This window comes from Schistocerca americana, chromosome 1, assembly GCF_021461395.2.
Source record: "Schistocerca americana isolate TAMUIC-IGC-003095 chromosome 1, iqSchAmer2.1, whole genome shotgun sequence".
Lineage (NCBI taxonomy): Eukaryota > Metazoa > Arthropoda > Insecta > Orthoptera > Acrididae > Schistocerca > Schistocerca americana.
Window position 1 is genome coordinate 569474842 of NC_060119.1, and position 14167 is coordinate 569489008.

The window sequence follows — 14167 nt, forward strand, 5'->3', positions numbered from 1 at the left end:
AGTAACTGCTCTAAGAATCATGATACTCAGAAACCTCTTTACATAATATGTAAGAAATGCAGGCTTGTGGAAACTTCATGCCCAAATTCTCAAACAAATTTGAATTCCTTGAAATAACAAAAATGAGTGTATTCTGTTGATAGAGTGCCAGAGATGCCCAACACCCCAAAACAATTTACAAAGTTTGATAACATGAAATTATCCCATAACAGATTTAGTGCAGTAATCATCCGATGGGGTTGAAACGACTTGAGTTATTAAAACACAATATAGCTGTTATTCTGCTTGAGAATGGCATTTCATGCAAGTTTCACTCTGCACATGGTCAATTTTTTGTTACAGAGCATGAGTATATTTAATATTTACTCTAGTTCACAAATGATCCGATCAAATACGTTTAAATGAGGACAGGGGGGATTTGAATGGAGACTGTATTGCAAAGTTGGCAATCCTGTTGTTATGAAGCTACACAAGTTAAATAATGTATGTGAGAACAAGTAATCAATTACATGTACCTGCTCTGGTGGTAGATGAGGCATATCTGAGTCAACAGGAACTTGTAGTGGTGTTGCAGGTGGCTGAGGCACAACAGGTAGCTGCTGAACATCTGAAACCTCTGGGGCAGGAGTATGAGGTGGCATATGGGCAACTGTGTCCATAGGAACAACACCCACAGCAATTTCTGCAGCTGTACTTGTCGCAGTCAGTGCATCAGTGACAGTAGGGGCCACTGAAGGTTGTGGTAAGTACTGACCAACATCAGGTACCTCCTCTTCTTGTGCCAGGTCAACTTTTTTTGATGGCTAAAATCACCAAACATTTATAATTAATCTTTGAGCCACTGAGTTAAAACATTTTCAGCTGTTATTGAGTAGGTACTTTGTTTCAAAGTTTGAGCCATATTTTATACTGTAAATTATTACCTAAACTTTATTATCATTACAAGATACATTCTGTTGTAGATCAGATGTGGGTTACTGAGAAAAGCACTTAAAGAGACATTAACAGATTTATTCTCATTATAGTATTTTAAAAATAAAATTTGATTTAAATATTAAAATGTGACATTAGTCTACTTCTTTTGTTACCAAAGAGGAATTTTAATCGAGAACAGTGACACGAGTTGAAACAATTTTGCAAGCTACACAGATTACTGTATCACAGTGATCCTTTCAAAACCATTCATTACATTCTTCACATTTCCAGACTGTCTACCTGTCTTCTCTTAATTCACGTAAGACACATCTACCATGTTGGCCACCTTGAGTTGTTTCTACTGTTTGGGAATGTTGGGTGTTCGTAGATACACCCATCAAATTTCTTACACTGAGGACATGTCTGATCAATTTATTTTCATTTTTTGCTTTTTGTTCAATGTGAGGTCTCACAATTTCTCCTCCCAAAGCAAACATGAACAGATGCTGGTGATATTTCTTCTTTTGCTGCCCAGTTGGATTTTTTGTCATCCAGAGAACGAAAGCCTTCACACAGGCAACACCAATCAAATTGAAGGAGAGTTTCATAGGCCATTGTCCAGGTCTTGAGCATGTATATTCCCTCACTAATTCGTTCAACACCACTGCTGGTAGCATTGTAACACATGATAATTTCCAGCTTGAAGCCATTTACTTTGCTAGTTTATGGATCACCATGATGTTGGGATGAGAGTAGTATTAGCGCTCTGTTCTTTGCTGGCTCATAAGATGCCAACATTGGTTCACTGGTAAAACCGAAGAGGAAGAGTGTATCGTTCTTTGTTTATTTTTCAAAAATAATTCTGGTAGCGCTCTCATATTATGTCACATCGTGCCTACCAATGTCGTATTCTTTGTTAAAAGGAACTCTGCTAGCTTCTTTGCTGGCTCATAAGACGCCAACATTGGTTCACTGGTAAAACCGAAGAGGAAGAGTGTATCGTTCTTTGTTTATTTTTCAAAAATAATTCTGGATGCGCTCTCATATTATGTCACATTGTGCCTACCAATGTTGTATTCTTTGTTAAAAGGAACTCTGCTAGCTTACAGCTAGTAAAAAAACAAATAAAGATAGTTGTCAATAGTGGCGCTCCTGGCTGTTCCACACAAATTATTGACCAGATCCTCGACTAAATGGAGACCCTGCTTCGTTTCTCTTTCAGTATATGCTTGCACAAACTTTGTGCAGAAAGTTTGGCCGTCTGCTGCAACCCAAACTTTCATTCCAGATTCATGAACACAAGAAACGACCATCTTCCCCTAAATCCAGTCAACTGTTCGTCTACTGTAGCGTAATGATTTGGTGTATAAGCCATTTGATATCTGCTGATTACACCGTCTAAAATCTTCTGATTGGTGCTAATTTGTCTGACATTATAGATTCACATCTTATCACTTTATCGCCAAAACTATGGACAAGCAAAATTTGAACAAATCCGTCTCTTCCCATTGTAGGTCCACCATATGCAAACTGCTGTATAAATGTAAATTTAGGGTCTGTGTACACTACTGCTGTTTCTTTTAAGTTTTTCTATGCTCTCCACACCGATCCGTTTTACAGTAGGTGAGTAGTTGCCTTTCCCTTATTTTATGAATTGCTCCATCCCAGAATTTTCATTATTGTTACAAATTTACATACGATATCCTTGAGCAACCAAGTGTCATTGTACAAAACAAACAGTTGAGCCATAATTCGGAACAGTAGCAACATAATTCTGTGACAGCTACATAAGAGAACAACAATCACCTAATAAAATAGAAGCCTTGAGCTCTCACTTTCAGAAATTTTTAATTCAAACGAATGACTTTACAAAAAATCACTCATTTCCCTCCCATTTTCAAGCGTTATTCTGTCTAATGCGCTAGTGCAGATTTGCACTAGGAATATCCTGCGTGTATCGTGTAATCGGTCGATGTGAACCAGTCTCCAGTTCCAAGCATGTACACCTGGAGCACCCCTCAGGTGTATTGTGTAATAGGGGCACAGTGTTAAAAACACTGTTCAGATGTTCACCATTTGCGCACACGAGATACAAAAGAATAGTGCCAACGAGACAAATGACGAGCATGATGGGCGTCACATCTCACGTTACTTGGGCACTGAAGCTGATGTTGACTCAAGCTGAGCACGGCTTTTTGGAGCCTGCGCAAATCCACAGAAAGGAAAACCAAGCATCTACACCAGTGGCTTAAACACTATAAAGAGGGAAATAATTGATTAAGTTTCCAAAAATTGCACTGCACTGAGGAAATCATTGTGTAGAGGAAACGCACTAAAGAGATAACTTTAGCATTGTGTGTATGGGCTTCTGGTCGGAACCGAGAAGATGGACATAACATGGAGGAAAACATTATATGGAGAAACATTACACAGCGGTTTCACTGTACGTGTAATAAGTTTGATCATGTATATGTAATGATAACACCTAACTCATAAGTACACCAACTGTAAAAAGTTTCTTCCATAGAATCAAATAATAATTAAGAAAATATATGATCTGGATACATCGCCACTTAGCAATGAAACGTTGTAACAGTGGACTGTTTCATGATACAGAGAAAATGAGCGCGCGCGCGCGCACACGCACACACACACACAAAACATTACATCACAGCAACTAGTCAGAAATAATATTGCATGTTACCCTTACCCTGAACAAGATGTTCTGTTCTATTTACCTGATACTCTTCAGGTTCAACCAGTTTTCTTTTGCGAGTTGACCGACGGGGATCTTGTTGGACAAGCTCTGCTTCCCCTTCACGCACCTGTTCAAGAGCCATATCTTCCTCCCCTTCATCAACGCCCAAGCCGAAGTCATAATTCTCAGCTGGGCGACTTGTGAGGTGTCTTTGGTAGTTCTGAATGGCAACATTACAAGAAGAATCAGACATACCTATATTTAATGTAAGCAAAAGTAGTTTCAAGAATGTGTTATTTGTTTGCACATTTATGTGACATCAGACCTTATCTTTGCCATTTATAAAACAAATGAAGAAAGGATGACACTAAATCAAGTAACAGTGTGACATTGAAGTATGAATATTCGAAAAGTTACCTCACCATAAAGCTGACAAATACAAGCTTAAATTTATGACAAAAGTTCTTTGAGATCCTGCTCCATACAAGATGCATTTGACTAGCAGTTAAATTTAAAGAAAATATTATTGTTGCCAAGATAGATACGAAGCCCACACCTACCACAGTAGTACAAGTTTATATACCGACTACCTCCGCAGATGACGAAGAGATTGATGAAATGTATGATGAGATAAAAGAAATTGTTCTGATAGTGAAGAGAGACGAAAATTTAATAGTCATGAGTGACTGGAATTCGATAGTAGGAAAAGGAAGAGCTGGAAACGTAGTAGGTGAATATGCATTGGGGCTAAGAAATGAATGAGGAAGCCGCCTGGTAGAATTTTGCACAGAGCATAACTTAATCATAGCTAACACTTGGTTCAAGAATCATAAAAGAAGGTTGTATACATGGAAGAACCCTGGAGATACTAGAAGGTTTCAGATAGATTATACAATGGTAAGACAGACACTAAGGAACCAGGTTTTCAATAGTAAGACATTCCCAGGGGCAGATGTGGACTCTGACCACAATCTATTGGTTATGAACTGTAGATTAAAACTAAAGAAATTGCAAAAAGGTGGGAATTTAAGGAGATGGGACCTGGATAAACTGACTAAACCAGAGGTTGTACAGAGTTTCAGAAGGAGCATTAGGGAACAATTGACAAGAATGGGGGAAAGAAATACAGTAGAAGAAGAATGGGTAGATTGAAAAATGAAATAGTGAAGGCAGCAAAGGATCAAGTAGGTAAAAAGACGAGGGCTAACAGAAATCCTTGGGTAACAGAAGAGATATTGAATTTAATTGATGAAAGGAGAAAATATAAAAATGCAGTAAATGAAGCAGGCAAACAGGAATACAAACGACTCAAAAATGAGATTGACAGGAAGTGCAAAAAGGCTAAGCAGGGATGGCTAGAGTACAAATGTAAGGATGTAGAGGCTTGTCTCACTAGGGGTAAGATAGATACTGCCTACAGGAAAATTAAAGAGGCCTTTGGAGAGAAGAGAACCACTTGTATGAATATCAAGAGCTCAGATGGCAACCCAGTTCTAAGCAAAGAAAGGAAGGCAGAAAGGTGGAAGGAGTATATAGAGGGTTTATACAAGGGCGATGTACTTGAAGACAATATTATGGAAATGGAAGAGGATGTAGATGAAGATGAAATGGGAGATAAGATACTGCGTGAAGAGTTTGACAGAGCACTGAAAGACCTGAGTCGAAACAAGGCCCCGGGAGTAGACAACATTCCATTAGAACTACTGATGGCCTTGGGAGAGCCAGTCATGACAAAACTCTACCATCTGGTGAGCAAGATGTATGAGACAGGCGAAATACCCACAGACTTCAAGAAGAATATAATAATTCCAATCCCAAAGATAGCAGGTGTTGACAGATGTGAAAGTTACAGAACTATCAGTTTAATAAGTCACAGCTGCAAAATACTAACGCGAATTCTTTACAGACGAATGGAAAAACTGGTAGAAGCGGACCTCGGGGAGGATCAGTTTAGATTCCGTAGAAAGGTCGGAATGAAGGTGGCTGGGGTAAAATACAGGGAGCAAAAGGCTATTTACAATTTGTACAGAAACCAGATGGCAGTTATAAGAGTCGAGGGGCATGAAAGGGAAGCAGTGGTTGGGAAAGGAGTGAGACAGGGTTATAGCCTCTCCCCGATGTTATTCAATCTGTATATTGAGCAAGCAGTAAAGGAAACAAAAGAAAAATTCGGAGTAGGTATTAAAATTCATGGAGAAGAAGTAAAAACTTTGAGGTTTGCCGATGACATTGTAATTCTGTCAGAGACAGCAAAGGCTTGGAAGAGCAGTTGAACGGAATGGACAGTGTCTTGAAAGGAGGATATAAGATGAACATCAACAAAAGCAAAACGAGGATAATGGAATGTAGTCAAATTAAATCGGGTGATGCTGAGGGTATTAGATTAGGAAATGAGACACTTAAAGTAGTAAAGGAGTTTTGCTATTTAGGGAGTAAAATAACTGATGATGGTCGAAATAGAGAGGATATAAAATGTAGACTGGCAATGGCAAGGAAATCGTTTCTGAAGAAGAGAAATTTGTTAACATCGAGTATAGATTTAAGTGTCAGGAAGTCGTTTCTGAAAGTATTTGTATGGAGTGTAGCCATGTATGGAAGTGAAACATGGACGATAACCAGTTTGGACAAGAAGAGAATAGAAGCTTTCGAAATGTGGTGCTACAGAAGAATGCTGAAGATAAGGTGGGTAGATCACGTAGCTAATGAGGAGGTATTGAATAGGATTGGGGAGAAGAGAAGTTTGTGGCACAACTTGACTAGAAGAAGGGATCGGTTGGTAGGACATGTTTTGAGGCATCAAGGGATCACAAATTTAGCATTGGAGGGCAGCGTGGAGGGTAAAAATCGTAGAGGGAGACCAAGAGATCAATACACTAAGCAGATTCAGAAGGATGTAGGTTGCAGTAGGTACTGGGAGATGAAGAAGCTTGCACAGGATAGAGTAGCATGGAGAGCTGCATCAAACCAGTCTCAGGACTGAAGACCACAACAACAACAACAACTTAAATAAGGCCTGTATCATCTAAAAGTAGTAATCTTGGCAAACATATGAAGCTGAAGTATTCAACTGATGAATTCCTAGAAAATAAGCCAAGTAATACCTTCAGTTTGGGAGGGACGTTTTGACATATCTGTACATCTAAAACAAACATATTACTTGACTTACTTCCCTAAACGAATTCATCAGCACAATTCGCCACGAAAGCCTGCATTCACATGAAGTATTAGAATTCTGCCCTCCACAACACGTACTTGATCTCTAGAAGTACATAAATTTGATGAGACTTGTGGGAAAATGCATCTATGTACTCACAAGTCCAGAAAATAAGTTATGTACCACAAAAGAGATACATATACTCTAAAACAACATCTGTGAACACAAAGCAAATGAACTTTAACAGAAGTCAAACCTGGAAACAATTAATAACATACAACATTCAAACACTACCTTAAACAAAACACGTGCTGGAATGGGGCGCCCTGGTAAGGCAAACAACTTCTCCACTCCACCAGTTTCCTTCCAGTGCATCAATCTCTTAGTTGGTGGGGCAAGATCTAATGTAGTGACTATGTCACTTGTATCTGAAAGCTGAGCTTTCATTTCTTCTCCAGAAATATTCTTAATTTCATCCACAATCAGCTTCCGTTTCCGCTTTGTCTTAGTAAAACCTGTAATGAATCAAGAATGTCCACATTTCAGTATGTTGGCCATACAAAACACCATGGATAAGGAATAGTTTGAGCTCAACCCACCCTCCCCAATCACACAAAATTCCACAACTACTAATTATCCTGCAATTACACAAAAGTCTTGCCTTTTAATGCAGAAGCATCAACAGGTGCTAATGCAAAGCTCTCTTCTTCGTTATGCAGGAGAGTTGTTTGATCTTGCTGCTGACCAGCAACGTCTTCCAATCCAGCTTCCTGCTGGAAAACTGATGGTTCAGGTACAGGTGGTGGCTGCATCATAGGCTCCGCAGATGCAGGCCTTTCTGGGACTTGGCCAGGGACAGGTGTTGCTGGCCTTGATTCCCCACCAATACTACTACAATAGCAATAACGAAAGTAAATGTACACACATAAGAATCGAACACCACCATAGAAAATGAATTAAAAATAATAAAAATACTGTCAATTTACTTTTCATTAAGTGTACCTCAAGTGTCGGTAGTGTAGGTTATCAAAATACACGTAATATGCATTTATAAAATCACAAAATGTTGCAGTAAAAAAAACTACTCGTTTAGCTTTTGCAGGGACATAAATACAGAGCTACAGCGAAACCATTCAATGAGTATCTAAATAATAAAAGCCATATTTTCAATCTACAATGATGCTGCATTAACTGTATACTCTTGAGTCACATTTTAGGGTTGCCAGTTACTATCCAAAGTAATAACAGCTTGAACCACTTGATACGCTGCAATTCACAATCATGTTTTCATATGTGTCCACATCTATCTGGAGTCAAGCCGTCTGTAGTGCTTCCCACGGCTGTTGAAGGTTATGTGATGAAGGATTCACACAGGAAAAAAAACATTGATCAAGGATATTCTACAAATGTCAAGCTGGATAAAGATGTATGAAATTTGGAGACCAGTGCAATGAAGTACATGGTAGTCCAAAGCTGTTCCGTAAACTGCACACATGGAGACCATGGTAGCCTGCTACGATCAAGTTTTTGGAACAGCTGCCACACAAAAAACTGATATGATAGTAAATTTTATTGATTATTGCTGATTTCAAACTCCTACAGTTATTTTCATCTGGCTCCGATACATATATAAGCTTATGGCCCACATGCCAATGATCATATTCCCGTTGTCCGAAGAGTTCCAGGTGAGTTAAAAAAATTGCATTTATCAAATAATGATCCTAGCTCCTATCAAAGTAGTCCCCTTGGCTATCTATACACACTTGACAACATTTCTAGGTCTTGGAAGCAAGCAGTGAAATTTTCAACTGCAAAACTTGTAAGCTCATTTGTCACAGGCCATTGTATATCTGTGATATCCTGATGAAGCTTTCCTCTCACTCTACTTTTCACTCCCGGAAACATAAAAAACTTGCAGGGCGAGGGGTTGGGTGAATACGGGATGGCAATAACAGAATGTCTGGCCAGATACTTGGTAACAGATAAAGCAGTATGACGCCTTGCATTGTAATGCAGTAAGAACCGGTCCTGAGTGTGCCACAAACCATGGTGGAGACAACGAACTCCTTGTCACAAGACTTCAATGTAAAGAGTTCAGTTCGCTGTCTGACCTAGAGGAACATACTAACCCTCTCCCATCAAAGAATGCTATCAATGTATTCTCTGTTCTTGAAGGTTGTCGTTTGACCTTTTTTTTTTGAGGCTGGTGATCCACGAATTCCGTCATTCACCACTCTGCAGCTTCGTTTGAGGGTCATAGTGGTAGCACTAACTTTCATACCAAGCAATAATCTTCAACAGAAATGTGGGATCACACCTGGCTCTATCCAGTAGTCCAGCAGAACTTCTTCGCCTTTCCTCTTCTGTTCGTCTTTGAGGAACAAGTTTTGCATTAAATTTCTGCTTCCTTAAATCTTTGTGTAAAATTTTATGACATACATCGTGGTTCAAATTAATTTCTTCTGATATTGCATGGACAGTTACAGGATGGTTCTTTTGCAATAACTGCCTTACATGCACCACTTTTGCATCGGTGTGTAATGTAGACAGGTGACCAGCTCTGGGATTGTCTTGCACTGAATCTCTGAATTCACAAAACCTTTTGGGCCATTCGAAAATACAACTTATTCAAACTTCCACACCAGCACATGCTTGCTTAATCATTGTCCATGTTTCGCTAGGGGTTTTCCTGAGCTTAATGCTCACTCATTGCTCACAATTAGCATCCACTGTGTCACCGTAACTAATGTGTCACGAACCCAAACGGTGTGTTGATAAGCACACCCCTGTCACCTTGCGTGTGCGTGTGCGTGTGTGTGTGTGTGTGTGTGTGTGTGTGTGTGGAAACATGGCCAAGGTAATTGCACATATACCATGTAACATGAAAACATTTATTCCTTCTTAGTACTGCAAACTCAGAAATAAGGAAAACCTGTCCAGGAACTTTTCTGACAAAGGGGGTATTATTTAAAGACAGCTGTGAGCAATATGTACACACTGTTTCCTATTAATTCACCAGTGCAGCAAATGACATACTTTAGTTGCAAGATTATTTAGGTGGTAATCATAACGTGATCCGACGCTGTATGGGCGATTCAACAGCAAGTTACATTTCAGTGGGTACTTTACAACTATGTGCATAGTCATCATAAGCTCCATCCACACAAACAATATGTTACTGAGAGCTCATGTCATTTTCTCAAGTTACAGCAGTGTTGGCGCAACAATGGAGCCACACATACCACGGCAGTAACGCAGTGAGAGGATTGTGCTCACCAGCCATCGCTGCATTGCAGCGATCTCGCCGACTGCCATGAATCATCTGTTGTTGGTGAATGTGGCAGTGCATGTGTGATAGCAACCTGCCATGGATACAACTGGTTCGGATATTAAATTTTTCACTGAAGGGGTGAAAACATACCCTACAACATGGGACACAGCTCGTGAGGAGTATCAGGATAAGGTTAAGAATAGAGATGCAAGTTTTGTGAAGGCTTTGTTGTGAAATCAAATCAGGAGAGAAACGATATACTGTAGGTAAACTATTTTGTGTCTGTGTTCTAGTGGTGGTGTTTTTTTATTGAATGTGGCTATTTAAAACTTAAAACAGCACTAAGCAGCAAATGTTTTGCTCTCAGGTGAACAAACCTTCAGCTTGGTGAACAAATATTCAATTAACAATTACAGTGTAAAGTAAATTATTTTACCGTGGCTCATTCAATGTAATCAATGCTTTACTGTACTACAACCACAAAACACATCTTCCATGTTTGGGGATAAATCGATCTAGTATTCACTAAGATTGTTATGAAACAGATTTAGATACATTTGTCTTGCAATGGTAATTTGCCAGCTATGTCTACAAAGTAATCAGTACATTTACTCTACTTTTAAGAGAACTCCTCTCTTGGGTTGATGGGATTTCATTGTTCAGATTACACAGTGTGCTTCTCAAATCCCTTGGCATTTTTCAACCACCTTTCCTCTGTGAATTTCAGTATGGACTCTTCGTGCAAAACTTTCTACACAGCTTTACCAACTTCCCTTACTGTTTTATAAACTGTGGTGTGGCTGATTCTGTAGTGTTAAATCAGATGATTGCCTGGTTCAACAATTTAAAGGACCAAACTATGAGGTCATCATATCCTCCTATCTGAGCAGGGAAGTCACCAAAACTACACAGAAAAGGTGTGCGAAACCTAGGGAAAGAAAACCCTGATGTCTACCGGAGGCCCTCAAAGGCAGAAAATGTAATGGGGAGACTCATCGCCAACCACTTAAAAGAGGTACCACCCAACGATACACAGAAAAGACTAGCGACATGGACAGGGTGAGAGAAGCACCGGAAAACACAGAAAGAACAAGTAAAAACACAACATGCAAGAAGGGTGAAGAAGAGCAAAATAAAGGGTAGGGCAAGGCTGGAGCACACCACCAAGCCCAGCCAGCCATTACCTGGTTGGGACACAGGAGGCAACAGAACATCCTGCAAGCCCCTCAATGGGCTGACAAGGCTGAGGCACATTCCCTTACACAGTGGTAAAAACACTCTACAGGAATAAACCATAAAACCAAGTCAGCCGCTGAGCCATCACTCACTAACACCAGTGGTATCGAATCAGGAATATTACGAATGCGCTGCAGAGCGGCTTGAAAAGTGTGGGCTACTATCAAACGTGCACTACACTGATAGTGAGGCGGATAATTGCGACAGAGGAAATGACCATGAGTCAGCCTAGTATGGCCAATGCCAAACTAGCAAAGGACGATGAAGTCCTTGCGAGAGGCCTGCATGAAGCACCTACACAATTACGTGATCTTGTTTATCGCCCATAGTTTGTTCGGCGAAATCAGAACATGCCATTTCATACTCCAAATCCTTATAACTTCATGATATAACAAACTGAAGGTCAAGTTCTGGAATACTCATCTCAAGAAGTGGCTTGCCAGTAGCCAATTTGGGCAGCCTGTGAGCGAGTTAATTCTCTGGGATCCCAATGTGACCCCTCCAGACATAGACCACCGAGCAGCCACACTGTTTTGAGGGCAAAAAAGGAAATCCTAGATAGTCAGAAGCAAGGGATCATGAGGGTAACACTGGTCAAGACCTTGTAAACTACTCAAGAAGTCGTTACTGATAAGGAAGGACTCATCTGTACAGCAACGGATAAGGTCAAAAGCACGAGAGATCACTACCAACTCCACAATGAAAAAACTGCAGCCATCTGCCAAGGAGTGGAGTTTATTACATCCTGCATGAACGCAAGCGAAGCCAATGTGACTGGCAACCACTGAACTATGACTGGCAACCACTGAACTATCATTGTACAATACTTCTGAACCCCAAAATGTGCAGAGAATGGAGAAGAATTGGCAGCGGAGGTCTTTCGGACCTTGTAAGAGATCAAGACAGAGTTGTGGACAGGGGATGTATCAGGGTGGTGTACGAGAGAAGAAGAGATGGTAGTGGGGGAAACCAGGAGATCTGAAAAAAGGGACTGGATGAAGACGGCGTCTGCGACTGTAACCCCAGACCTGGTCTGTCATTGCGGGAAGCAGGCCTCTGTATCTGAGAACAGGATACGGTAGTTTGGGTGCTCCAGGGAGCAGCTGGTGTGTAACACGTAAGTGATCAACTGTTATTGGTGTAGAATCCACAACTGTGGAACCCCAACCTCTGCTAGCAAGCTGATTACGGGGCTAGTCCGAAACACGTCAGTTGCTAGTCGTCCTCCACAATGGTGTAATGGGTCCAGTACATATAACGTTGAAGGTGATGCTGAGTCATATGCAAGACTCTCATAATCTGGACATGACTGGACCAATGTTTTGTACAGTCAGAGCAAAGTAGATTAGAGTAGGGTGGCCCACACCTCAGCTGGTATTGCTGAGGCACTGATGAGTGTTGAGGTGTGACCAACATGTGTGCTTCACTACCAACATGTTTGCTTTAGTTGACGAAGATGGGAAAGCTATGTCAACTGGGCACCAAGACCACCCCTAAAAAACAATGAGAATCCACCACATTCAGGATCTGGTCATCAAGGCACAGACCCGCATGGGGATGCCCTATATGACAGTGACAGAAATACATAACACAGGTCTTGGCAGCCGAAAACTGAAAACCATGAGTGAGAGCTTGTGCTCATTGTATGGCTTCCTGCAGCTTGTGTTCAGCAACACCCATCGGTAATGAAAAAAAAAAGTCATCAGTATACAACAAGGAGAGAGAACATAGGTTCCACTGCTGCCACCAGACGACTCATAGCAACTAAATTTGAATGACACTTAAAACAGACCATTGAGGAATGCCATTCTCTTGCAGATGGGAAGTGCTACAGGAGGCACCAACCTGTACCTGAAAAGTGCAACATGAAGAAAGTTCTGGATAGGCATCAGCCTGTAGCTGATAAGTGCAACACGAGAAAAAGTTCTGGATAAAAACAGGGAGCACGCCACCAAGGTTCCACTCATGTTGTCAACATGTTGTGGTGCCATGTAGTATTTTAAGCTTTATGCAGATCAAAAAAAGACTGCAATAAGGCATTGACAACAGGCAAACACTGTTTGGATTGCAGATTTCAAGTGTATTAAATTATCTGCAGTAGAAAGGTCTGAGCAAAAAACCACCCTGGGTCGAATCCAAAATGTCCTGGGATTTAAGGACCAATATAGCCTTTGACTCACCACACATTCAAGTAATTTGCAGAAGGCACTGGTTAACTGATTGGACAAAGCTGTCTGCCTGAAGAGAATGTTGACCCTATTTCAAAAATGAAATAACATTTCTTTCCCACCAGTGGGAAGGGAAGTGCCCCTTGCTCTAGGAACAGTTAAAAAAGGCAAGTATATGCCGTTGGCTAGCCACTGAAAAGTGTTGAAGCATTTGGTTGAGCACCCGGCCTGTTTCAGGACAAAGAGCAAGAGTATTGGTGAATTCACACTCTCTAAACAGGGTGTTATAAGACTCTGGGCAGTGGGAAATGAAAGATAAAGGGAGTTGTTCCAGACAGTGTTTGTGAAGACTGAGCGCAGGCAGATATTGGACCAAAGCTGAGGCCTGAGCAAAATGCTCAGCGATACGAGTCTGGGTGAGTGAGGATAACACTATTCAGGGAAATTCCCAAGATACTTGTAGGAGGATAGCACCCAAAAATGTGTCTGATCTTTTCTCATACCTGCAAAGAGGAAGTATGCGGCCCGATGGCAGTGACATATTGTTTCCAATAATTCTGTTTTTGGCATTTAATAAGATAATGGGCCCAGGCACAGAGACGTTAAAAGGCAAGGAGGGAGTTAGAGGGCACAACAGCAGTCTTTAATAGCCACAGAAATTTCTGGGATCCACGAGGGACAGTCTTCAGTCTGGGAGAACCTAAGGAAGTGGGAATCACTGAAGC

The 14167-nt window shown here is 40.8% G+C and overlaps 1 protein-coding gene across 2 annotated transcripts in view; it reads right to left on the reverse strand.

Annotated features, from left to right (window-relative positions):
* The window catches only part of LOC124606629 (double-strand-break repair protein rad21 homolog), a 60532-nt gene that overhangs the window by 18543 nt on the left and 27822 nt on the right, over positions 1-14167 (reverse strand). For both annotated transcript variants that reach the window (XM_047138627.1, XM_047138635.1), the window contains exons 7-10: positions 7429-7658; positions 7062-7282; positions 3654-3833; positions 516-803 (exon numbers count right to left, since the gene is read on the reverse strand). In XM_047138627.1, the coding sequence (XP_046994583.1) occupies positions 516-803; positions 3654-3833; positions 7062-7282; positions 7429-7658 (919 nt within the window). The remainder of the gene's footprint in view (positions 1-515; positions 804-3653; positions 3834-7061; positions 7283-7428; positions 7659-14167) is intronic.